Raw genomic sequence first — 25,438 nt, 5'->3', positions numbered from 1 at the left:
TCTGACATGTGACATCTCATCCCAACCAATCGTCAGCTCCTACCCACTTCATTGGGTGTTTCCTGCCTGGTTTGACTGATGATTTAGAATAACAATTTCTGCGTCTATAACTCCAACAATTAATTTCTATCAGAAGAACGTTACTAACAATTATTTGTTTGGATCAGGGCCCATAATCTGTCATATGTCACGGTCGACTGGACCGAACTGGAATTGGTACCACAATCAGTGGACATAAGGGACTAATATAAAAACTTATTATTTAATCAAAATACCTAACTATAAAGAGAAATATATTAATATGCAATGATTAAGTACATGGCTATGAAATAGTTTGTTATTTGCTACAACACAGAAGAGGAGGTCTAACTGGCATAGGGGTGAATGGACCTGGAACCGTTGGAAACACGTGTCCATCTTAGCATAGACACACACCTTGTTGTCATAAGTAACACTGCCATCGGGGGTGGTGGCGGTGATCTCAGGTGTGGAAGCCCTCAGGTGGCCAGGCGACATGATGCTAGGTTTGGCCACACCCAGACACAGGATCAAATAATTACGCCACAGTGAAATGTAGTTGTCGCTGGAGCCTGCGGTGCTGGTCTTCTTCGCATTAACTGGGCTGCTGCAGAAAGAAAGAGGGAGAAATTTAGATCTTTCTAAGCATTCGGGGTAGCTCATAATATACATGTTTTATCATACTTAGGGTCAACCAGTGGTAGGAGCAGCTGTAGCCGTGTGAAAACGTAGGGCCATGCATATCCCAGTGCGGTGGAGCAGTGTTTGGGAAGGTGCTCCTGTCGCAGGAAGATGTGCAGACAGAGCACCCATGGGTCCTTCACACATTGTGCGAAGATCCAGACGTAGCTGGGGCTCTTCACGTCGTAGGAACTGCTCACCAGCCGTGCCGACCACTCCACGAGCGACTGGAGGTCAACGTGATGGCTGAGTGGTAATGACTAAGGCAGAGAAAAAAAATGGGGAATTTAAATAATAGACTGCAAGTCGTTGTCCTGGATCTAGTGTAGTGATTTTAATAAACACTCACGGAGTCAGAGTGAGCCACATGAACAAAACTGTTCATTACAGCTGGGCTCAGCTGGTCCATGACCTCTATCATGGGTTTGTCATCATCCTGTAGGGGTTGACATTCATATAATCAGCTATTTTTATAGCAGCGTCACACAATGTGAAAGCAGTCACTGCGGTATCTATGCTCTAATCAGATCTAGTAAAGATTTTGGTGTCCTTCAATCAAGTTTCTATACAACGGATTTTTAAAGGGATCTACTAAAATCATTCTTGGTATTTGTATTTACACAATTTTCACATTTAAACTCATATGCAATGACAACAAAAGCCTCCGTCTTTGTTGACTGAAGATTGAAACTCTACCTCAGCATGCCCCAGAGCTGTAAACAGGCAGCGTATTTCTCTTAATACACCAACAGCAAGCTTCCTCGTGCTGATCTGACACGAGCAGAGGAGCAGCAGAGCCAGGCCCTCCACCGCATGGAGCACTGAGCAATGAGGGCTGCGTTCTGGAAGCCTGGGGCTTGTCTGAGGGAAGAGCAGACATAGAGAGAACAGGTTCAGGGAGTGACTCATTCTGCTTTACCAGGAAAACTGTAGACAGCTGTTGATTAAACTAATTATTTTCTTTGTCCATGAGACCTCGCTGACATGTTTAACAGTCAGAAAACAGAGTCACATTTAAGATAGCACACTTGCAGAAACAAGTTCCACATGTTATCGTTGTTACTTACATCAGCTCCCCCTCGCATCTTCCCCTGGAGCTGCAGAGCTAACCTCCACTGTGTGAGCAGCTGCAGGAGGAGCTTGACGGATGCATCCTGGAGACCCTGATGGGTGTCTTGGACCTAACAAACACAAGGAAAGGCCATTACTACACACTGCCAATACTATTTATTACAGTTCAATAAGTTATTACAAGGCACATGAGTCCAGTCTGTTATTGGTTATGACTCACAACAATTTAAACACAAATAATAAGATGTGTTACTATGGTAGTTCTCACTCTACCATTTCAACCTTGATATATGAGACTAGGTTTCTATATAGAGTCCTTTAAAGCCACCCCTTCTAAAGTTGTGCTAAAATGCCATTTTTTCTTATTACAGAACCACACTGTCACAATAAAAGATTTAGAAAACCCCAACCCTTTAATTTGAGCACATTTATTCAGTGGGACAAAAGTTACATATTATAAAAATAATTATTTTTCACAAAATGTTACTTCTGCTAGTTTTATGCCATACAAAACATACAGAGATTTTTTTCTCCTGGGTCCTTCTTCTGCTCAGCTCAACCCGCAGGTTTAGGTCTGAACACTCAGATGGACACGGAGGACAGTTGATTTTGTGTCTGATGAACTATTTGTTTTTTTAGGCAATATACTAAATATCCTGCTGAAAGACCCATTAACCTGTTAATGTGTTCTCAGATTTTGGGTGAGCCCAATGGATATTTATTGTAAACAACTTGATCTTTTAAAGAATTCATGATGACATGGCACTCTAACAACATTCCCAAAGCCTTTGGAAGAGAAACAATCCTAAAACATCTCAGAGTCTCTGCTATACTTAACAATGGGGCATCCAATTATTTGTTTACTGTTTATTCATTTACAATATCTGTACTTTGTACTGTAGTCTCATCTGACCAAATCAGAAAGCTCCAGTTAAAGGGTTTAGTAAACTCAACATGTCCACGTTTGTGATGGTAGGACAGGAAAAAGTTTTGTTTTACTGGCATCACCTCTGAACAGGTGGTTGGCTTCAGATAGTGTCTAATGGTCGATGCCTTTCTCCGCTGTAAGTCTCTAACAATGAACAGGGATACTTTGAACCATGATTAAGAATCCTTCTTACTGTGTGGCAGGAAACACAAAGTATTTGATTCCTAATTAGAAGTTCCTTAACTTTCTTGACTTAAAAAAGCTAAAGAATAAATTAAAAAAACTGCTTCAGTTACATTTATTTAAAAGGAATCGTTGAGAATGCCAATAAATGTGCCACCAGAGGTTTTGTTAAAAAAATATTCTTACTGTGATTGTTTTCTTTCCCAAATTGAAGGAGGGATTTTTCCAAATTTTGGAGTATGAGATTATGCCACATCTTTGCTTTGGGTGGCAATAAATGTGGCCAGCACTGTATATAAAAATATAATAATTCTCTCCAACATGAGAAACCAAGCTTACGCGCAGTTTTAAGCCACATTCAATGGCTTTGTGTGATTTCAAGCTCTGCTATACCTCACGTAAAAGGAAATGTGTGTAACCAAACAGGACGTCTTCCCTCCAGTCTGAGAAATCAAGCAACAGGCTCTGCAGAGAGTTCTGAGAAATGAGTCGAAGCTCATCGTCCATATGCACCGTGAGCCTGTGGGAAAAGAAAAGAACAATGTCTTTACTGAATCATTCTGAAATGTTAAAAAGAATTGTCAATAATTTTTACAGAATCAGTCTGAAAGTTACCGTGACAGTAGGTCAATGAGCTCTGGTTTGGACATGCTGTCAGGAAGGATACGGGGAATGGCCGCCACACATGTCCTAAACAGGTCGATTTTGGGCTTCCTCTCGCCGCTAACCAAGATGGATTTGCAAATTAGATACCAATAACTCTTCTTAATAAGAGGTTGGCTGTTCTGAGGGGTTTATAGTTTAGATACGTACGTGATCATGTCCTCTGGTTCTTTGTTGAGCATCTGGACACTGGTGAGCATCATGCAACGACCCACCTCCTTGTCCAAGTGTCTGAGGATGTTGTCCAGAGCTTTCCGCACCTGGGAGTAGTACAGAGACATCCCTGCAGCGAGCAGACAGAGACAAATCACAATGTTGGTGATAATATTCCCCATTACAGCAGAGTAAAAGCTTGCTGACAGACTCAGACCTATTAGTTTGGCTTCCTCCTCAGTCAGTGTTTTGCTGAGATAGGTTTTCTTCTTTTTTAAAGAGTTTCCAGATGGCAGAGTAGCTCCTGTGTTTGGCATCGGGGGCTCTCCATCCTTCTGCTGCAGAGCATCTGCTATCACCAGGAACGCACGCAGACCAATGTTCATACGCTGGAGGAAAGATCACATAAAGCCTTAATGCAACATGGTGGCCGGTTGAAAGCTGGTGGTAAAACGTGTAACAACAGCGGTAAAGACTTACTATACTGCTTACTGTGGTTGTAAATATTGTTGACTTACGTAAAACATGTTGCACTGTAACATTCAAAACAAAAGGTAGGACAGCATCTGAAAAAACTAAATTCAACCCTTTCCTACAGCTGGAGAGGAAAATTGTCTTTAGTCAGATGCAAGGCTTCAACAGAGAACATATTGTTCTGAACCTAACTACAATAACAGCTGGAATGCCAGAGGAGATACACTGTTGGACTGCTGTGTGCTAGAGTTCAAATGACTGAACACTTGTCTGCTCTCCTTACCTCTGGGTTTAGACTGAAGGCTTTGGCAGGTTTCCCAACACTCAAAAGGTCAAAAATAATCTCCTTCATGGCAAAATCCAGTCTCTCCTAAAAGAAGGAGAAAACATACTGGTCTTACAGAAGCAACATTCGTTGAGGCAACAGGAGCATTTCTGTTTTTTTTTATTGGTGAGCTTCTGACATCTCATTTACAATAACTGCAAAGAGTAAAAAAACAAACTTTTCAGAGTTTTGGAAGTTTATGATCGGGTTCCATACAATCATTAAATAACAGCAATAAATGTAAACCCTTAAAGCAGACCTCAACATTTACAGCCACCATCCTATGTGGTCAAAAGAAAATCCAGTTTCCTAATATCTTGTTGACCAGCTCTTAAATGGAAGGGATCTTTGTCTGATATCGACATTTGTTTGATGATACGAAACATTTTTGTGTGACTAAAGAAGCAAAAACAGAAGCAACCTGTAAAAGTGCTTTTTCAAAGGAGTATAACACAGAAAAATGGAAACCAGGAATGTTTGTTCTCTAGGTTTCATACCCAGCAAATATTCTCTAAACCTTTGATATTATTTACCTATAAGCATAAAAGTTTGCATCCAGCAGGTTCAGGCCATGAATGCTCGGGCAAATAGACAAAAACAAAACTGCACATAACTTTTTTAACTTTATTTTTATTATTGGTTTGTTGTATAATGTACACTTTAATCATACTGCAAGTTTAACATCTTAGCCAGTGAGATTTTGAAGAGTGAAGCTATTTAGAAATCAATGTGAAATATGAAGCACTTGATAAACCTCTTTAGACTTTATTTGACTCCTCTCACTGAGCACTGAGGATACATGGGTCACCTGTAGACTAATTTTGCGTTTGAATGAACAAAGATGACTTGTCAGTCAGTCATTCCATAGTCAGTTAGTTCTTCCATAGTGAGTCACGGGGGAAGCTGGTGCCTATCTCCAGCAGTCTATGGGCGGGGTAGAACCTGGACAGGTCGCCAGCCCATCGCAGGGCAACACAGAGACACACAGGACAAACAACCATGCACACACTCATTCACACGCCTAAGGGCAATTTAGAGAGACCAATTAACCTAATGGGCATGTCTTTGGACTGTGGGAGGAAGCCAGAGTACCTGGAGAGAACCCATGCATGTACGGGGAGAACATGCAAACTCCATGCAGAAAGACCCCCGGCGGAGCCAGCCCAAGATGACTTGTATTTTAGTTTTTATTGAGGTTTCTGCCACCGCATTTAATCCCACCTTTTTGTAATCTTCATGATTATATAACAATACAATTATAGGAGTGTTTTCATAAACAAACTACAAAGAAAAAACAAGGTTCAATGGAAGAAGTATTGAAAGAATGAATATGCACCTTTAAGATGTAACTAAATCTAATTTAAAACTGATTTTGGAAATTGAGATGAATACATTTAAAACTGTTTCTAAGTTTTTGGGCCCTGCAGAAATCCTGTAAGTATTTATGAAAATTAAATGTTTGAGGATGACAGACTATTGGCTAAACTGTTTTTTTCCAGGGAATACAGCTTAAATTAACATTATCAAACTAAACATTAAAACACAAGAACGGCACATTTCATGACAAATGTTTTTCTAAAAGATAATGATTTACTTTAATATTATTTACATTTTCAGTTTGTTTTGTTCACTTGGTGTGTGGAATAACTGTGTTCAGAAAATAATCTGGCCTTTTTGGGACGATTATTGCCCACCCCTGACTTAAAGAGTCACATATGCAAGAGGCATCATAAAGAGTTTCCTATTTAATACACACCTGAGCAATAAACTGGATAATCTTGACAAAAATATTGAGAGGCATGTCTCTGGGCACAACGCTGCGGCTCCCTTTAGGAAACAATGTGGAGGTGATGGACGTCAGACGGCTATTAAAAAAAAAGGAGGGGAATTATTAGTAAAAGAAATTCTTACATATGGCTAGCAATTTTGCTAGGTGGCTAACGATATGCTGCTTTTCAATGACAATATACTCTCTTCTTGACAAGATCTAGAAATGAAAACAGTTAAACAACCTGGAGAAAGAAGTCAAAAACAAATTAACAACAAAAAAAGGATGACGCACAGGATTTCATTAATGTCTTGATAATAACAAACAGGTTATCACATAAGTAACAAGTTGAAGCTAAAAGCTTTTTAAAGTTTCAAATTACAATTACATTTGTGCTGATGAGGACTGTAACTGCACGTAACTGTTACCTCTGGGTTGCAGTGTTGCTCTCACACTTTATCCGGATCATGTAGACCCATAGCAAGCGGTAGAGTGATTCTAGTGCCACACGTGCCATCTTGGGGTCTCTATTCTGCGTTGACATACAAGCAGGAAATAACATCATGTACATGATTCCATGCCTCCTTAACTTTATACATACGCTTCCTAAAAAGATGTTGAAAAGAAAGTGATAACTTCTAGTATGTTCAATGTATGCTGAGTTCTCATATTTCACAAAGGGTTCATGAACTTGTACCGACACCCATTTAATCACCTGTTTGTTAGTTTGCTGTGTTTGGCTTGAGGCAACAGGCACTGATTTCACAGACGAAAAAGAATTAGGTGGTGCTACTGTGGAATTCAGCTGTGTTAAGTGTTGTGTGCATGTAGTGTCTTTCGTTCGGAGGCAGAAATTCAGCATGCATTCGTCTGACTGTAAGTTGACATCCCAGTGATTGCAAAACAAAAAGCTAGATTCAGAGGCTTGCAAAGTAAACCTCTTCACATTTTGTCATGTTGCAGTCACAAACTTGATAGATTGTGAAAGACCTAAAGCCTCTAACAGGTTATCTTGCATGATTGCCCTGGATTTAATCCTCCCATCAAATCTGACAAGGGTCCCTGTTTGCTGCAAATAAAGGCATCCCCAGAGCATGTTGCTGCCACCACCATGTTTTCACCATGGAGATGGTGCTTTCATACTGATGTGTAACAATGTTGTCATGGTGACAGATTCGCCCACTTGTGCTTGGGATCTCTGCTGTTCCTTCAGAGTTACTGTGAGCCTGTTTACTCCTCCTTTGATTTATGCTCTCCCTGCCAGGCATGTCATGTTTGGGTTGCTGTGCGCCATATTCTTTTCGGTTTTGGATGAGTGACTTAACAGTGCTCCATGAGACGTCCAAAGCTTGGGACAATGTTCTACACCTTAAATCTGCTTCAAACTTTATCCCTGACCTATCTGGCTTCTGTAGATGATTTGTTGCACTGGATTTTATTTAGTGATTTCAGCTATACATTACTGAATACAAATGCACATCACATACATATGTTTTTATAACAACAAAAGTATTTTCCTCCCAGTCTAACAATTATGTACTACCTTGTATTGGTCCATCATATACAAACGGAATAAAATACATCACTGTACAATGGATGTTGTGTTTGCATGACGCAGACAGAAAACTGACCTTGAGGTTTGAGAGGCAGTTGTTCAGAAAAATATGCCAGCGGCTGAGGAAGAACTGCTTCTGACTGACGCACAGCAGGCACGTCACCAAAGGATACAGAGCCTAATATGAGGAGAGACAACACAAGTGAGACGAAGTAAGAAACATTTCAGAATGTATACCTTCTTAAAGTAAATAAGTCCAAATCTAATTTTGCATCTTTTATTGAATCAACAGTAAACCCAACATCAACAGCAATCAGTTCATGAATTTGCTGTTTAGTTTGTTCAACTATCACTGAATGCAGAATGCATGATTGCCATTCCTGAGGTGGAATGTCCTGTCAATGATCCCTGTTGGTGCAGGTAAACCTTTTCCTTTGAATGTTTTTGTAAATGTTACTCTTAAAGTGCATCATATACCTGACACTGCTTATCACTGGAGGTATTTGTTTTCCATCACTGAACCATTCCAGAAGCTCCTCTCATTTAGTTGCTCAGGAATGTAAGAGCAAAACAATTAGAGAAATGCACCACATTGCTGTCATGTTTGCCATGTCTGTCCCTTCTACTATCTGAGATTGCATGTTATTGTTAGTGGGTATGAATGCCCTGTTATGCTCATTAGTGAAAAACTGTAAAGCAAAACTATTGTTTGACAAGGGGCGTGTAGAGGCTTGACTGCATGCGATGGTTGGAGTATTTGGAGAATCTGCAGGCCAGACAGCATGGGTGTCTGCTGCAGCAGAACGAGGAACCCAGGTAGATATCTAAAATATTACTTCAGCAGCCAGCAACAACAATACCACACAGCAGCTCTGTGAGCCTGCTTGTTAGCAGATTTTTACAGTAGCTTTAAACATCCACAACGAGAACCTTAATTAATTAACTCTAACTTTTGACTTATTAACTTAGTGGAAAAAAAACTGATCTGATTTAAAACTTTACTGCATGGCAAAAGAATTTCATCTTGCGGAGAAAATTATTGTAAAAGCTTTTTTTTATTCATATGATGTCACTCAAGAGGACAAATACTATCATCTTTAATTCATTGATCGCATGTAATGACCAATGAGAGCTATTAGCTTAATAAAACATCCTGAATCAGTAGTTGCAAAATACATAATTTTCTTTTTCTATATAAACATGTGGACAAAGCTAGAAATGTACACAATCGATCAGTCAATTAAACAATAAATACTTCTTTTTAGAGCACTTTTCATACAGGTTAAAGCACTAAACTTCATTCTACTAGGGGTGAGAAATGGTTAGTTGTGCTGAAAAAACGAGACAGAGGGTGCAGAAACTAATCACACAATTAAACTGAATACTAGAGATGCGCCAAACATTTGTTTGATGACCAGATTCGGCTGATTTTTACACTTGACCAGCCCTGATCTATGATCAGCAGTGTTGTCTAAAAATCCTATATTTTTATGATCAGTAAAGGCACCATACATAGGAGCTACCTTGTTGCAGTGACTTCAACACCCTTCAGTATTTACGTTTATCCTAAAGGAACAATATTCTATTTTTAGTATTAGTGAGGGGTTTCAAAATGAAAGTGTGTAAGAATCTTTTGGGAATGAAACTGTATTTTCTGTGGAGGCATTGATAGATGTCAGCAGATAACAGGAAGCTAAAAGTAATAATGTAAAGTTGCTCTGGTTTACTGGTTTGACAAGTCAGATTGTAGCTGGCACATGCTGGGTTAGGTAATGTTAAGGAAATCTTACAGTTCAGGTAAAGATCCACTTACTCTACAGGGAATACACACAAAGACTGCTGTTATTGATAACAGTTGCAAAAATCATGCTAAGTACCAATATTGGATGCTAAAGACAGTTTAAAATGTACCTCTGTCAGAATTTTGTCTTTGTTTTGAAATGTCAGTGAAATCCTGTTTAACTGCAGAGCTGTGTGATGTCACACACAGTGTGACATCACCTCTGGTCCTAGCATAAATAATTATTGACTGATCTTGAAAGAAAGGCTTCTTAACACTCCTTTATAGTTGGAATAAATTAATGAATGCTTGATGTAACACATAAAAGCAAGTCAGATCTTTTTATCCAAATATGATGTTAGACACAGTTGTTTATTTTTAACTGATTAAATATTTATCTTCTGGAAAAAAAATGGAATATCTTGTTTACACATAAAATGTGTCACATTTTTACATGTTCAAAAAAGAGAAAAGAAGTTAGTGTGCTATAATCTATGGTGTCAAGGCGAAAATCAGACACGTTGTAATTCTTTTCAGTTTGTAATTTTTTCTACCTCTGTCCCATACCTTGGAGAAGCTGCCTGTTTTTCTAAATAGTCAACAATGCAGAGAGATAGCTCTGCAACTTTGGGTTGTTTTTTTTACAAAATCGATCAGACTCAAGCCACTACATTTCTGATCAGTGTATCTCTACTGAAATGTTTTATTGTTTGCTTGTGTAATTGAGGAAATATGGTACAACTGCTAGCTACATGCTGTAGTTTAATAACGTCAATCTGGCTTCAAAAGCTAGATTTCCCAGCAGCATAGTGCGCTTCTTTAATCTCTCATCCCGCTCATCATTGAGCGATAAAAGGAGAGCTACAGGAAGTGCTCTCAGCAACTGTTGGTAATGAAGAAGACATTAAGAGAGATGAGCAGGAATGAAACAGAATTTGGTCAGAAACTTACCAAAGAGTGCTTCTTCCTAGAGGACAGGTCCAGAGTGGTATCGTATAAACTCTCCACAAAATTTCGCAAGCAGGGAACATTCACCTCATTCTTCACAGTCTGGGAGAAAAAACAACAATGCAGAGATCTCTTTAGAAAGAAGCAGAGCCCAGTACTCTTGTACTTTATCCTGATACCATAAATTACTAAACTACAGAATCTTATTATCTTGGATATTAACACAAAGGATGCAGACTTGCAACATTTAGTGACTTTTGGTCTAACGTCAAAGCAAAAAACATTAGTCGAAATGTGACTTAATGCGTAACTGAATGCACTTACAGCAGCAACAGGTACAAGTATTTCCACAAAGAGTCCAGCTAATGAGTGCTTGATGTCCTTATCCTTCACTTCCAGGAAATACTGCGCGCACTCCTGTGGACGGAGAGAGGCGAGAATCAGGATCAGGGATCGAAACACATGTTTATGCAAAGTCATCAGTTCAAACCTCAGCTCCATTATGATAGGAGGAAATTAGAAACACACTGCTCAGTTGTCATCAAAGGGAAACCAAGCCAGACACCTAACCCCTGATTACCGCATTCAGCTCTATGATAGCTTAACACAGCTTCCAGATGTCAGCGAATGCAAAGTAAGATTTCATTCATTCTTAAGCTGAGGACACTTTTTTGATTTTCATTTCATGTGAATAATAAGTTAGCAAATGGTTTCTGTGCAGCCTACCTGCATAAACTGGAAAGAGGCTTCAAAGTCCTCCACAGGGTACATTTTGATGCGGAAAAATTTGAGCCCCATGATGAGGCTGATTGTAGACTGAATGACGTACGGGCTCTGCTCCTTCTGCCTCAGCTCCTTGAGCTCAGAGATGAACTTCTTCCTCACTGCCGGGAACCTGACGGGGAAATGGTGACCAGATGTGAACAACTGTTCTAGCCTCTGGTGTTTTATTAAACTCCGCTATTTCCAGGGTTCACCTAAATGAGGTTACAGTTACTGGAATTGTTATCAAAAACAAGTAAACTTGTTTACATATTAATACTTCTGCGCACACACACTAACAAGTTATTTTTTATGTTCACTGAGTGCTCAGTGTGTGTGTTTGTGTATTTACACATGATCCTGATGCATTTAACCAACAGTGCTCTGCAGGTCTAAATTTAGAAAGGCATCTGGAGGGGTGATGTAGAGGGAAAAGAACATGTGCTTTCCTCACATACTCCTAGATGTTTCAACACTGTGGTGCCTAAACCAAGGAGGAAACCCTACAGATTGGCACCGGTCAGTTTCTAGTAAAAATATACCAAGGTTTTAAATAGTTACAGGCTCAAAACATTAAAACGTTTATGTCATGCCCTTTCTAAAATGCAGGGTAATTTGTTTAAAAGCCCAACATGTGCTGGAGTCACCGGAGTTGTCTTTTCTTGCCTAAAGCATAGAGTAATAAATGTGCAGTTGTTCCCCCCTTCTTGCTGCTCTCTGCATATCAGCTGGCTGAAAAAGGACTAGTACAACTTCACTTGCTTACAAGACAGACAAATTTCACTTTTTAATGTATTTTTGATGCCAAAAATGATTAGCAATTAATAAATGCTAAAAACAACATAATAATTACTGTCATAATTAATTCAGCGTTTCCCCTACTATCAACCAAAGGGGTGCACCGCCAAGAAGACCGCCCGCCCCCTGAAGAGGATCATGGCATGTAGTAATAGTACATTTTCACAATTAATGTCATATTCATCAAGTCATGAGCGATATCTGTCCCTGTGTCGTCACTAATCTACTTTCTAAGACAAAACGTGAAAAAAGCTGGACGAAAACACTCCTCATACTCTGTGTCACCGATGCTAACATGCTGAGTTATGTGCGCTCGCATGCAGGTGAACACCCACTCCCGACAGCAGAAAATGCAGGCAACGATATCTGCGGTTTTTAAAAGCGCCGAATTTGGTTTTGTTGGCAGCACACCTGCAAGTAGCAGTAGGGCTAACTCTCCTACTCCTGTACACAAAAGAGCCCAAATGTTTCATGCCCTGCCTCTGACACGCAGCTAAAGTCCAGTCACCGCAGAATAAAAGGTTTTGATCTGGCTTGGCTGTCAGAGGTGAAATTATCCTCCTTGCTCTTTAAGACTGAGTTCGGTAAAAGATGAAAAGAGACAGAACCAGATAAAAGATGTGATAAAGAGAGAGACAGAAAGATGAAGAAATAAGAAAGATGGAGAGACATTTAAAAAGATAAAGAAAGAAGTTAGATACAGAAATGAAACATTAGTACAGCAGGTAGAAGATAAATAAATAACTTTTATTTCCTTAGGAATGTTCTGTTGACTATGTAGATATGTATATATAGTATATAGATATATCTATATCTATATATATAGATATAGATATATCTATATCTATATATGCGCATATAGAAGCAACATCCGATGCCCCCACTGGTGACTGCCTCCTGTCAGACCCCACCCACTCCCACACCAAAATCCTAGGGGAAACACTGCAATGTGTTAATATTTCTTCGTATTATTGTCGTATTTATCATTAGTTCAGCAGCAGTGAGAACATAGTTTAAAAAATTGTTTAAGAAATACAATACCCTGCAGATAACAGTCTGAACTCCAGTTAGTTATGGTACTGAACTGAAATGTGTTTGAGATTTCAACTTAAGAAGCCTATTAAAGCAGAAAATCACGCAAACAGAACAGATTCTCTATTAGCTCAACTAGCTGCCAACGTGTTGAATTTGAAATTGATGATAGTGTTGAAGAGTGTGTTCTGTGTCTTGTGGCAGTTATTGAGCTGCTTTGCCAACCCGCACTACATGATAATAACCTCCAGCAAAATAGGATTCTCTCATCACAGACATTGCACCATTAGAGGGCCATTGCCAAGACTGTCATTATTATCCATGTGCGCATCACAACACACACACACACACACACACACACACACACACACACACACAGAAAAACACAACACTGCCAATGACTATTAGTTCTCTCACTTGTGCTAAAGTTCGTAAGACATCCTTTGCCACTGCTGAAAACGGGGTCAGCTTGGGGACATCTTGCTATTGAACTTATTTGTTTAGTGTCCTTTGACTGCGCTATCCAAACATTATTAGTTAAGTTTTCAGTCGAACTTTCATTTCATTTTCCAATCAATCATTTTATCATTCTTTTTTTTAATTATCTTTTTTGTTATTATTTTATTCATATTTATTCTCTTTAATTATTTGTGTTTGTTAATTATTTAATTGCCTTCATGCCACTGTAATGTACTTTTCCTATTATGCCTCTTTCCCTTTTTCATGTACAGCACATTGAATTGTCTTGCTACTGAATTGTGCTTCAGAAATAAACTTGCCTTGCCTTGTCTTACTGTGATTACAAGGTCCATTGTCCACAAAGACAAATAAGGGAACGGCTTCATCATGACAGAGAATACTGTACCAAAATCAGCACTAACCCAACTAAAAGTGAAATCCTGTACCTTGACTGAGCAACAACTCCAACTACTTCTGCATAGAGGTCAGCCACTATGTGCATGTTGCCAGTGTTGGGCCCGAGATACCTAAAGAAACAACAATCATGATTATTAGTGCACATCAATTTGGTGACATACAAATCTTTGACTACAACACACATATACTAAAAACCAGTCCACTTACCCTTCCTTGTATTTGAAGTGCTTGAAGGCCAGGTTGACAACTTCTTGGATAAGTCCATCCAAAAGAGGATGGAGAGGGATCTGATCCAGGAAAAAAACAAAAATGTATTGATGAATTTCAAATTTAGATTGTCTTTTAACAGCATATTGAGAATAAAGAAATATTGAAACAATTAGAAAAAAAAACACATTGTAATTTTGTAAGAAAGTACATTTGGTAATAACATTTTAGTTTGTAGAACAATTAAAGTCACAAGCTCCTTTAAAGCAAAATAACATATAATATACAAAGTATATCAGATTAAAATACAAGTAATGCAAACAAATGAAATGAAGCTAGAAACAAGCTAGCTTCCTAAATGCTAGTCTACGCAGATGAGTCTATAGTTGCTTCAAAAAAAGTCCACAGAACCTTATTTTCATCTAATGTGATACCTCTGTAGGTAGTATTAGCCAATTTAAGTGGGATTAAGTGTGCAAGTCTGCAAATTTAAATGAAAAAAAAATGTAAGCGAAAAATGTAACATATCTTTCAGTTTATTGTTTATTTGTACTAGCGATAAATGCAAATTCCCTGCATTAGACTTTAAGAAGACATCCAGTATGGCCTCATTGATTAATCACACATAAAGATAAGACTCACCTGTTTCAAGACCTCAATAAGCACTAGAGAAAAGATGAAGTCTATTGCCAGATCCCTCCGCTCCAGCAAATAGTCCTTCTGTTGTTCGTCACTGAGACACACAGTCAGAGAAACAATGATTAGTTGTCACATTTGTTCTTCTAACTGTGGTTTACACATGAGGGTCCCTTTAAATGCTCCTGCTGTTGTTTCTATTCTTGCATGAACATAAAAGCACTTACCGTATTTTCCGCACTATAAGGCGCACCGGATTATAAGGCGCACCTTCAATGAATGGCCTATTTTAGAACTGTTTTCATATATAGGGCGCACCGGATTATAAGGCGCATAGAATAGAAGCTACTGCAGTCAAACGTTTGACTGGGGTTGCGTTATGCATCCACTAGATGGAGCTGTGCTAAAGAGAATGTCAACAAAACAGTCAGATAAGTCAGTCAGTCAAACTTTATTAATACACTACAAAGCAGCGTTCTGATAACTCCATTCACTCTCATGGTAAGGTCTCCTCTACATAGAATTCTATTGAATAGAGCCAACCGCACGTTAGGAATGCATTGGAGTCTATGAAGTTGAAGTTGAAATCAAATGTTAGTTAAAACGTGAAAGGGAACTTTTCCCTGATTCAGTAAACACGTAAAAGAAACAGTTTGATGCACTAAATCAAATGTTAGTACTGTTAACCTTTCCTGTTTCTGTCCCCTGACCGTAGTCTGATGACACAGGGGAGACGCTTTCTCCAGGGCCGAAGTTACTAGTTTCCTCGGGGTTAACTCCCTCACTCATACGTTGCTGAGTTGAGCATGAAGAAACAGCATCAAAACACTGAGTTGTTGATGAGATACGGGGTTCTTTTTAATGACTTTGCAGCACGTAAAAACACAGGGCTTACAGACTCATACACCGCTGCTCCGGTCGCCGTCTCTACCCACCCCACACACACAATAATACCGACGACCAAGTCCCATCTGTTGTCAAACACTGTTTCTCAATGTATTGCCCGTGCATTTTCTCGTTTAAGTGGATGAGACGATCAGGTAGAAACTAAGAGCACTAAACTGACTGTGTGTGGTGTTATTTCTCTCTCACTTTTTGGACTTTGTGTTGGCTCTGGGTCTGTATTCATGGGACTCATCTTCGAGGCCGTTCTGCCTCTTGTACCAGTCAAACAGGGTCTTCAGGATGGATGGCAGGCAGTACTCAGCCAGAGAGCTCATGGTGCTGATCAGCTGCACAGAAGCAGGTGACAAAAAGGTGAAATATTAACTAAAGGCTCACACATAGTCAGGCGTACTTGACTCCGCAGACATCCGCACATCAATGCGGATGTCTGCCGGACAAGTCCACACAAATCTCAATTTTCACGACCGCGTACGCACACAGTAAATTGCTCAGCAGGAAAAAGTCTCAACATGGAACTGTTTACTCGTGATACACTGCTCTGACTAACCAGTTGTGAGGAGGCGCAGTTTTCCTGCCACTCTGCGCCCCTCTGACCTAGTCTGGCTTAATGGCCTTATATACCACCTTCTTTTCTATTTGTTTTTCCAAAGCTGCAAGGCAAATTACCTCCTTGTCCGATGACGCCATGGGGGAAATCTGTAAAATGTAGAAATTTTCACAAGAAATGTTGGAAATTGGTACGCTCGACTATGAAAGCTCAAAGATCCGCAGACAGTGCACAGAGTCCGCGCCGCTCACCCTACGCCCAACCACCATGTTTCCTTTTAAAAATATTTAGGGTAGAACAGAAAGGATTTTTAAATTATTATCAATGCGAGGAAGACATACCTGGTCAAACTGTGGGTCTTCTCCTCTCTGCAGTGATTTGTTAAGTGGTTTCTCCTACAAGAAATACACAGAACACAAGGAAACAGTAATGAGAGGAAAAATATGACTGTAACACAATCTAAGCTCAAATCTAATGCTGAGTTATGGAAAAAATAACATGAGAACCTTTCAAATTATTGGACAAAGTCTTAAAAATAAAACAAAAGGTTTTCAGCTACCATGGTTGCACAAAATTACTGATTGGTGACCCCAGAGGTTGCGCCAAACTTTTTCGTTGTCTGTCATTTTGACTGACAGAGTAAAACAAATCCGGTCATAATCGATTTTTACCCATCACTTTACTTTTTTAAAATGATAATAAATACAATTTTAATAGAATTTATTTTCATTCATTTGAATTAATATTCAGTCCGAATAAGCTGAACAGAGAATCCACATCATCCAGATGAATACATTTAACTTTTTACACAGTCTCACAACTTCCTCCTGGTCCGCATGGACGTGAATTGCACATTTGTATGTGCGTAATCATATTTCTGGAGTGATATTGCTGCAAGAGGCTATACATCATGAGGTTTTGGACTTCTGCCTTGGACAGATGACTCCTGTAAATAATAATGATGAAAAAATAAATAATAAAGACAATCTCCAGTATCTCTGCGACAACTACTCGCTTGACATGATGGATGATTGATAAAAAGTAGAAGGCCTTTTCTCAATTATTTTATTTTGTTTATCTGCAGGGAGGACAAACAACTCCCATCGTGACTTAAGGAAGGAGATCATGGTCTGTTCTCAACCCTAGGGCATTCCTAACCAAACACAGGAAGTTTCATCATCCCAGTACTCGGCATCCCATACCAGTGGTCCCAAACACTGGTCCTCACGGTCCACTGTCCTGCATGTGTTAAATGTGTCTCTGCTTCGGGGTGTTGTGTGGTGTAGCAGTAGTGCAGGCTTCCCATATACAGAGGCTATAGTCTTGGTTGAAAAACATCAAAATTATCTTCAAAAAGCACATACATTTCTATTTACTAAAGAACAGAGTTGTTGTTCTTTCCGTTTTGTTGTGTCCAGGTGCCATAACACCTTGTTTTGCTGATTCAATATAAAACAAAGCTCTTTAAGAACCCAACACTTGTTTTCTGTCAGTTTAGCTTTAGAATAATTTGCAGGTGATGGTTGAGTATGGAATATAACGTATGATTTACGCCCATGAACTGCTGGACAGTTATGCAATGCTGTATATATTGTTATTTAAATATTTCCATTTAATGGAATATATAAATAAAATGTTCTGTTCAGACTCCCCTGGTATGATCCATACCTACCCTTCCAGTTAGTGAGTCAGTGAAACTACACAGTACCATGGCAGAGTCATTGGTTAGATGACAGCTGAGACATGTAGAGTTTTTTTTCAGAAAGTAAAAAGAAAATGCAATCAGGTATTTCCAGCTTTTTTTTAAAACAACAAACGGTTTATCTCTCCTGAAAACACAGGGTCGGAAAAATACATATACTTTTAAACCATTGTATTTATACTGTTCGTCCTTGTATGGCATTAAAGGTCTTCCTTCGTCTGGAAAACCAGGGGGAAAAAAATTATAGTATGTAAATATATACAGATGATGTTTCTATGGTATTTGGATTATATACAAATTATTTCAGTTACATTACTAAACAGAAATGTTTATGCTTTTGATTAACTTCCTTTCCCCTCTTTATATTCAGTCCATCCTGGGATAATCTCAGTCAGAAAGAGGGAAAATTCTGTTAACTTTTCTCAGGTTAGATTATGTTTTATAACAGGCAGGATACTGAGGATTTCATGATGCACAGCACTTCCTCTGCATAAATAATATTAATCAATAAAGACCTTCATAAAAACTAATTTGAATAACTCATAAAAATGGCTCCAACGCATATTCATTGATTCTGTAACCTGAGCGAAAAGGGAGAAATACTAAAGACAAACCTGCAAGGGAAAAATCAATCTAAACTCTCTCACCAGCGGCTCTGCCATGATGATGCGAATCTTGCGTTCGGAGAGCAAGGTGAAGTTGGCAAACAAGCTTTTTAGGACAAATTCGCCCGGCTTGCTCTCAGGGTCTACGTTGACAGGCGCCATGACGACCGGACCCTTCCTCTCTCCCAAAGTTCCACTGGCTGGGGGGATTGGCGGCTTCAGTCCCACTGGAGAGGCTGACAGACAATGCAGTTCATAAAATACTTTTACCATATGTTTACTTCCAACTGGGCTATATTTTGCCACATAGATACATTGCATTGCAAAGGTACTTATCCCCTTTGAACTTTTTCATATTTTGTCACAAGCTTGAACACATTTTATAGACAGTGCAACACAATAAACAACTGACAATATGAAAAGTGTAGTATTCATTTGTAGTCAGCCCCTATTAGTCTGATACCCCTAAATAAAATCCAAAATCTGGTTAGCAGTTCTATGAAGCCTTTGAAAGTTTGTTAGAGAGCATGAGTGAATCAACAGCATCATGAAGGTCAAGGAACACAGCACACAGGTCAGGAATAAAGTTGTAGAGAAGCTTAAAGCAGGGTTAGGTTCTACAACAATTTCTTAAGTTGTGAACATCTCACCCACCACTTTTCAGTTCATCATCAAAAAACGGACAGAGTGGCAAAACTACAGACCTACCAGGTCATGGCTGTCAAACTAAACCGACAAGCCGGGCAAGGAGAATATTAATCAACATTAATATAAAGAGTTGATAGGTGGAGGAGCTGCAGCGATCTTGGGTTTAGGTGGCAGAGTTTGTTGGCAGGACAATTATTAGTCATCTGCTCCACAAATCTACTCTTTACAGAAGCTAGTCATACATGATGGGAAGATGGATGGAGTTAATACTGCCTTAAATCCAACTGAATGTGTGGCAAGACCTGAAAATTGATATTCAGAGATGCTCTTCATCTAATCCGACAGGGCTTGAGCTGTTTTGTAGAAAGAATGGCCTGAATGGTCTGAATACAAAAGCATGTTAGGCCTGCAGGATATCTGAAAATCACCTGATAGCAACACTATTGTGAATATTGGGGACATCAGTATGTCATAATATGGTTTTCTGATGGACCAATATGCGGAGAAGAACTCCTAAAGCTCCAGGTTTGAAGGTAAGACGAGTCTCTATTTTCCATAGCAGGACACAGACAGGGTAGCAAGCACGCAGCAGGAAACACACATACACATAATCTCACATAACATAAGGAACCAGCAGGGAACAAAGAAGACAAACGGGCTCAAATACAAAAACTGAACAGCAGGGAGAACCAATGACAAACGTGACAAGACAATCAGGGGGAAACACAGGTAACTACACCAGGTAATATAACAAAAACTCAAGCAGGTAGGACACTGTAACAATCAATCACCATTTTACGCAATCTTGGGTACAATAATCTGTCAGGTGTGGGAATCTACTCCTGTAAAACTCCCTCCAACAAGCAAAATATTACATTTGCACGCAAAATGAAAAGTCCTGACACTTAAACTATATTAGTCAACATGTGCACACAGACACCGGAAAGACAATATGTACGCCATTTATTGCACAGCCCTAATGAATGCCTCAGTTTGTTTTTTTTTATTTGCTAAAAAACTATTAAAATATTTATCCTTTATTGTCCACTTCAGAATAATGTGCTATTTTGTGTTGGTCTCCAACATAAAATTCTATTAAAATACTATGAATTCTGTGGTTAGAATGAGACAAATGTTCAAGGAGTATCAATATATTTGCTAACCACCGTATGTTTATGTCTCAATATGATATCATGTGGAATATATATATATATATATATATTTGTGCATATAAAGAAAACAGGCTCTCATGTTTGAACTAAATCTGCTATTTGACTGAACTCTTCCGATAAAGTAAAGAAATCAGCCCAATCCACGAATAAACTACACTGGTCCATGTTTGACATTAAAACAACATTCTAGGATGGACAGATGGACAGAGAAAGACACACTTGAAGATGAATTGTAGTTTATGTTTTCATTTCCACTCTTAATTACATCATTGTTAAGCTGGACACTAAGTCTCATGAGATGAGAAAATAAACTACCGTTGCTGATGATTTTTGACATGCCAAAAAGGCCTGAACCTCTCCTACACATACAGTGTCAGTTAACAACAATGTCATGTCTTGACTGACCTTCCGTGACCATGTGACCTGACTCAGGAGAGGTGAGAACTTATTCGAAGAGCGCACAGCCTTCTTGGCCTCATACAACCATCCATTTGGATGAAACCTGAGCACTCACACGATGCACACACGAGTGCATACGAACGCACGCCCATGTAAGCTTACCAAGGCCTTTGATGAAGCTGATGACACTAGCTCTGCTCCATTTGGTTGGGACTTCCATGATATAAATGACAAGAGGCACAGGTGCAGTATGAAAAGGGACAAAATAGTATGACAGGAGCAATGGGACTTTACTGAAAGTAAAAGTCAGCTTCCATAACTTTATAAATCTAATTCCTCGCAAGGTGTTTTTCTTTACTATCCAAATAATCTACCGCACCAGAAACTGCAGACATCATATTAATGTCTCTCTTTAATGCTTAGATAGTTTAACCAAAACTAAAAGTTTGAAGCTCCATCCTTGAGGAGTTGAACAGACATATGTCACAAAAACTGCATTTAGAGCTCTATCCCCAAAATTAATCCAAATGAAAATGGAAGATATGCTGTATCCAGACTGGAGGAGTCACAGCCAGATTGAAACTGCCCACGTGAAGGTTGTTTGATGCCTCAAACAGTCACAGTCTCAGAGAAGGAAATGGCATCAGGGTATCCTTTTAAAGTATCAAAAACCACAGCAAGGACCAACTTATTTTGATGAGAGATCACCCTACAACCAGTAACTGAGAATATTCCCAAAGGTTTGGGCAGATCAGAGGCTGCGGAGGGCCTCATGCCTGCTGGCTATATGAGTCCACAGGCAAACTATCAGTTCCTACTTTAGCTCCAGCTCCACCTCCAACCTGCCACCTCTTCTCCGTACAGTAGTTCCTGTAACCTTTGAATCCTTGAATCCCATTGAAAAGAAGAAACGACGTGAAGCACTTCTTTAAAAGAGGCTGTCTTTGCGTTGTCTGTAGCAGTTAAGCAGAATCTTATCCTTGTGGAGGTCCGACCAGAAGAGTTGGGTAGGAATTTCAACACTGTTCTGAGAGAGAGCCAAGGGGAGGAGGGAGGAGCTATATATAGACGGCTGGCGGTCAGTCTCTTACATACCCACCACTCCCACTGACCCCTACTCATACACAAGTGCACACTCACTAAAACACACGAAGAAATAAACACAGATGTGGAAACTGGCGAAAGTCAAACAACTGAGTAACATGGCTTAACATCAAAGCAAATTGGACTAATCTCATTTTGCAAATAAGAGGTTGACTCAAATTAATCCATTAGGGCTTCCAAATGATATAATTTTAAGGTGCCTGCAAATGTGAATTTGACTGTATCTAGTGTACAGGAATGTGTTACAAAAGTAAGCAGAGAGGAGATTAGAGAAGAACGTGATCCTGTCCCTAAGAGACAGACAAGAGCACTTCCTGGGACCCCCACAGGGATTTGCATGATTCAGCATTTTAAGAGATGATTCAACACAAACACTGAACGTCCAGTATATAACGTACATGTTTAATTACATTTCACTGCTTCATCTAAAATACTGTGCAAGCAAGACAGACACAAAGTAAGATGGAAGATTACATGTATCAAGGAAAACTAAAAAGAACCAGATTTGTCAGTTCCAAAGGTGTTAGGGTAAAATTTTCAATTAACGGCAGATATATTTCTAATGTTTTTCTAAGATCTGGTAGGACAAATAGCATTTTACACTACTAGCTTGATCTTTAGGAAACTGTAATATTTTATGAATTAAATAACAAAGACGATCAAATCTGTAATGCACCGATTACAGATTTTAGCTGATTCAAAATGTTTATGGTTTTAACATGTCTTACATGGTAAAACCGAGGACATGATATTGAGTGTTTAAAAGCTTCCAAAAATGTTTCTTGATTTATAAAAATGGTGCATTCTGTGCATGGTTTGCCAATTGCTGTCAGTTTCCAGGTAACAGCCAGAGATGAGTCATGTCTAACAGCATAGATAATAATAACAAGCACAAGTTAACTGCCCTTGACAAGGCTCAACAGACCCTAACCTGGCTGCTGTTGGAGAAGAAAGCTGACAAAGTCTGGCAATCTTGCTAGTTGTGTTGCGTTGCTAAAGGATATATCAAATAACAGATATTCAGCAACATATAAGGCATTGAAGTACAACGTGCTTGAAATACATTTGAAAAGCAGAACTCCTACATGAAATGTTTGTTATCTGACGCTTTAAGATGAGCCCAGTGGCATGAGATCAAGTTCAACTTGATGAGGTCAGCTATTTGTCTTCTGATTTTGATTGATAAATATTCGCTGCTTCCACCCTTTTAGGCCTACAAAGTCCTTTCATTGTGACTATAACATTAGAGAAGCAAAACCTTCACATCTGAATTTGGTCCCCTGGTTAAAGCAATATATAGTTATAATTTTGATGTATGAACATATCTTACATCCACCAGAGTGATTTCTTTTTACAAATATTTTTTCTGCCATCCTTACACCAATATGGATTTTACAATAAATTTAAAGAAACATCAACTAGAAATGCACCACTCAGTCAGCCACAGATTGGAATCAGGAAATTCTCCCGACATATTACCACAGATCGGTAATCGGCAAGTCAAATACTGAAAAGTTTTACTATAACATCAATGTGGCCAGCCTACTTTAATACTGGATTGAATCTGGAATTAATAAAGTTAATCACGCAATTAGAATATTGTCTTGAGATATCCTTTTTGTAAAGCAAAACTCCGCTGGCACGTGTAGGCAACCGTCAGCTCCATATGGTATGCGTGAAACGTTGCAACCTAGTAGCTCCCACTACTATTAATCTATGAAAGCATCAGCTTTCTAATAGCATTTATCAGTAAAATCTGCCAAATATTATGGACATTTGTTTTTTTATTTCCTTCATTTTCTGTATGGAGCAAAGAAAAAAACTACCTTCATCAAAATACATATAGTACATTATTTATCTCTTATGTGTTACAGTTTTAAGGAAAAAAACATCAAAATAGGTACAAATTATAATTGGTTGGTCAGATCTAAAAAAAACAAAAGAAGAAAGATGCATAGATCTGGCTTTCACATCTCAAAATTAGCTTATAAGCCTCAGACAGTTAACCTAACTTGCTATTTGCTATCCAGATGAAATGAGCAAAACATTCTCATAAAATCTATTTACATCTGGGAAATGTTATAATAACAAAAAAAAAAAAAAAACTGGCAGCATTCTAGGATCAATTTCCAAAATTCACCCCAGCACTGTTTAATCCCTGTATCCTCAACATCAACAAGACAACACCTAAAGTCACAGTGATGACAAACTGCAAGCGTTGTGGCAATGACTCCTATTGGGGCAATAAGACAGAGATGTTTTCTGCTTATTGTGATCGTTCAGATTCATGAACCCACTGTTGCTGATGCTGAGGAACACTGTGTCCAATAGAAACTGATGGAAAATGCTGCTGGGTGCTCCTTTCTGACTGTCTCAGAGAGAGATCAGTTCTGTTTAGTAAACAAGAACAAGGAAACTTGAATGTGATTCTCAGAATGCAAGTAGCACAAAACCTAGGGTTGACGTACCAAAACTGCATGTTAAGATACAAATCTGCTATGTATTTCCAGGCTACCTTCAGCCAGGAACAAAGATTATAATAAAGCCAAAAAGATCCTCTTTGCTGGGCTGAACATATGATGGGAAATTTAAATTTAAACAGCTGAGGAATAAGGTACTCTCCATCTCTGAAGCCGTTATTTTTCCTAAACAGAATGTCAGAATGTTCCTCTATTACATAACATTGCCAAATATTGTCAAGGGTAGATTAGCTGCCAGTTCTTCTGTCTTTCACGAAAACAAAGCAGTCTGTAAACTGCAGGATGCACTGACAGCTCATAAGTCTATCCCTGCTGTGTCAGGCATTTGTCCTGCATAACGGCAACAACAACTGTCATCTGTTAGCTGTACTCACTACCTCCGAAAGACTTGAGCAGAGATTTGATGCTGATGTCAAAGAACCCCAAATCTTGCTGGCTGGTCGCCATGGCTGCGGAGGCTGGGTCGCCACGGTGTCAGACAGCAGCGGGGGAACAGGACGGCAGAATTAGGCACTGAGGACGGGAGCGAATGAGAGGAAGAGGAGGAGAGGGTTGATGGAGTGAAGAGGCAAGGAGAGAGAGTGAGGACGATGCAGGTGGGAAGTGAGCGATGCGGATGTTGCAGCTGTCTGCTGCTTTGAGTGTGTTTGCGCACGAGCAAAAGAGTGTATGTCAGCCCTGCCTGAGCTCTGTGTTGCTATATTGCTAGCTAACAACCCCATCCCCTCTCTGATTTGCTCTCTCAGGACACTGATACACAGATGTTGGGAGACGTAAGCGGCCAATCTTCTTAGAGGAGGGAGAGAAAGAATGAGGGTGAGAGAGAGGTAGTAAGAGGACAACATAGAGCACATATCACTGAATGGGAGTGAGCATCAAAATGGCAGGGATATTAGGAATGAGAAAACTAATGAGTGATGAAGATGATTCAGTCTAAAAACAATAATGTAATGCCAGTTTTCCACACTGTGCTGTATAAGTATGCTGTGAGCCTTGTAAGTCAATGAGAGCCAAGGG

The 25,438-nt window shown here is 39.3% G+C and overlaps 1 protein-coding gene across 10 annotated transcripts in view; it reads right to left on the bottom strand.

Annotated features, from left to right (window-relative positions):
• The window catches only part of fryb (furry homolog b (Drosophila)), an 81,812-nt gene that overhangs the window by 33,692 nt on the left and 22,682 nt on the right, over positions 1–25,438 (bottom strand). For 7 of the 10 annotated variants that reach the window (XM_047378834.1, XM_047378827.1, XM_047378825.1 and 4 more), the window contains exons 2-23: positions 18,661–18,854; positions 16,653–16,706; positions 15,951–16,090; positions 14,865–14,955; positions 14,223–14,302; positions 14,045–14,125; positions 11,274–11,442; positions 10,872–10,964; positions 10,551–10,649; positions 7,896–7,997; positions 6,693–6,796; positions 6,253–6,361; positions 4,455–4,541; positions 3,915–4,086; positions 3,695–3,827; positions 3,497–3,604; positions 3,275–3,401; positions 1,767–1,880; positions 1,396–1,560; positions 1,049–1,135; positions 703–959; positions 436–625 (exon numbers count right to left, since the gene is read on the bottom strand). In XM_047378834.1, coding sequence (XP_047234790.1) covers positions 436–625; positions 703–959; positions 1,049–1,135; positions 1,396–1,560; positions 1,767–1,880; positions 3,275–3,401; positions 3,497–3,604; positions 3,695–3,827; positions 3,915–4,086; positions 4,455–4,541; positions 6,253–6,361; positions 6,693–6,796; positions 7,896–7,997; positions 10,551–10,649; positions 10,872–10,964; positions 11,274–11,442; positions 14,045–14,125; positions 14,223–14,302; positions 14,865–14,955; positions 15,951–16,090; positions 16,653–16,706; positions 18,661–18,780 — 2,682 coding nt within the window. In that variant the 5' untranslated portion in view covers positions 18,781–18,854. Of the gene's footprint in view, positions 1–435; positions 626–702; positions 960–1,048; positions 1,136–1,395; positions 1,561–1,766; positions 1,881–3,274; positions 3,402–3,496; positions 3,605–3,694; positions 3,828–3,914; positions 4,087–4,454; positions 4,542–6,252; positions 6,362–6,692; positions 6,797–7,895; positions 7,998–10,550; positions 10,650–10,871; positions 10,965–11,273; positions 11,443–14,044; positions 14,126–14,222; positions 14,303–14,864; positions 14,956–15,950; positions 16,091–16,652; positions 16,707–18,660; positions 18,855–20,999; positions 21,819–24,795; positions 24,936–25,438 lie in introns of those variants that run through there. The other 3 variants (XM_047378832.1, XM_047378835.1, XM_047378833.1) reach the window with 3 other exon arrangements.

Source organism: Girardinichthys multiradiatus, chromosome 11 (assembly GCF_021462225.1).
Source record: "Girardinichthys multiradiatus isolate DD_20200921_A chromosome 11, DD_fGirMul_XY1, whole genome shotgun sequence".
NCBI classification, from domain to species: Eukaryota; Metazoa; Chordata; class Actinopteri; order Cyprinodontiformes; family Goodeidae; genus Girardinichthys; species Girardinichthys multiradiatus.
Note: the sequence above shows the minus strand (reverse complement) of the source record. Positions and strands in the feature narration are given on the sequence as shown.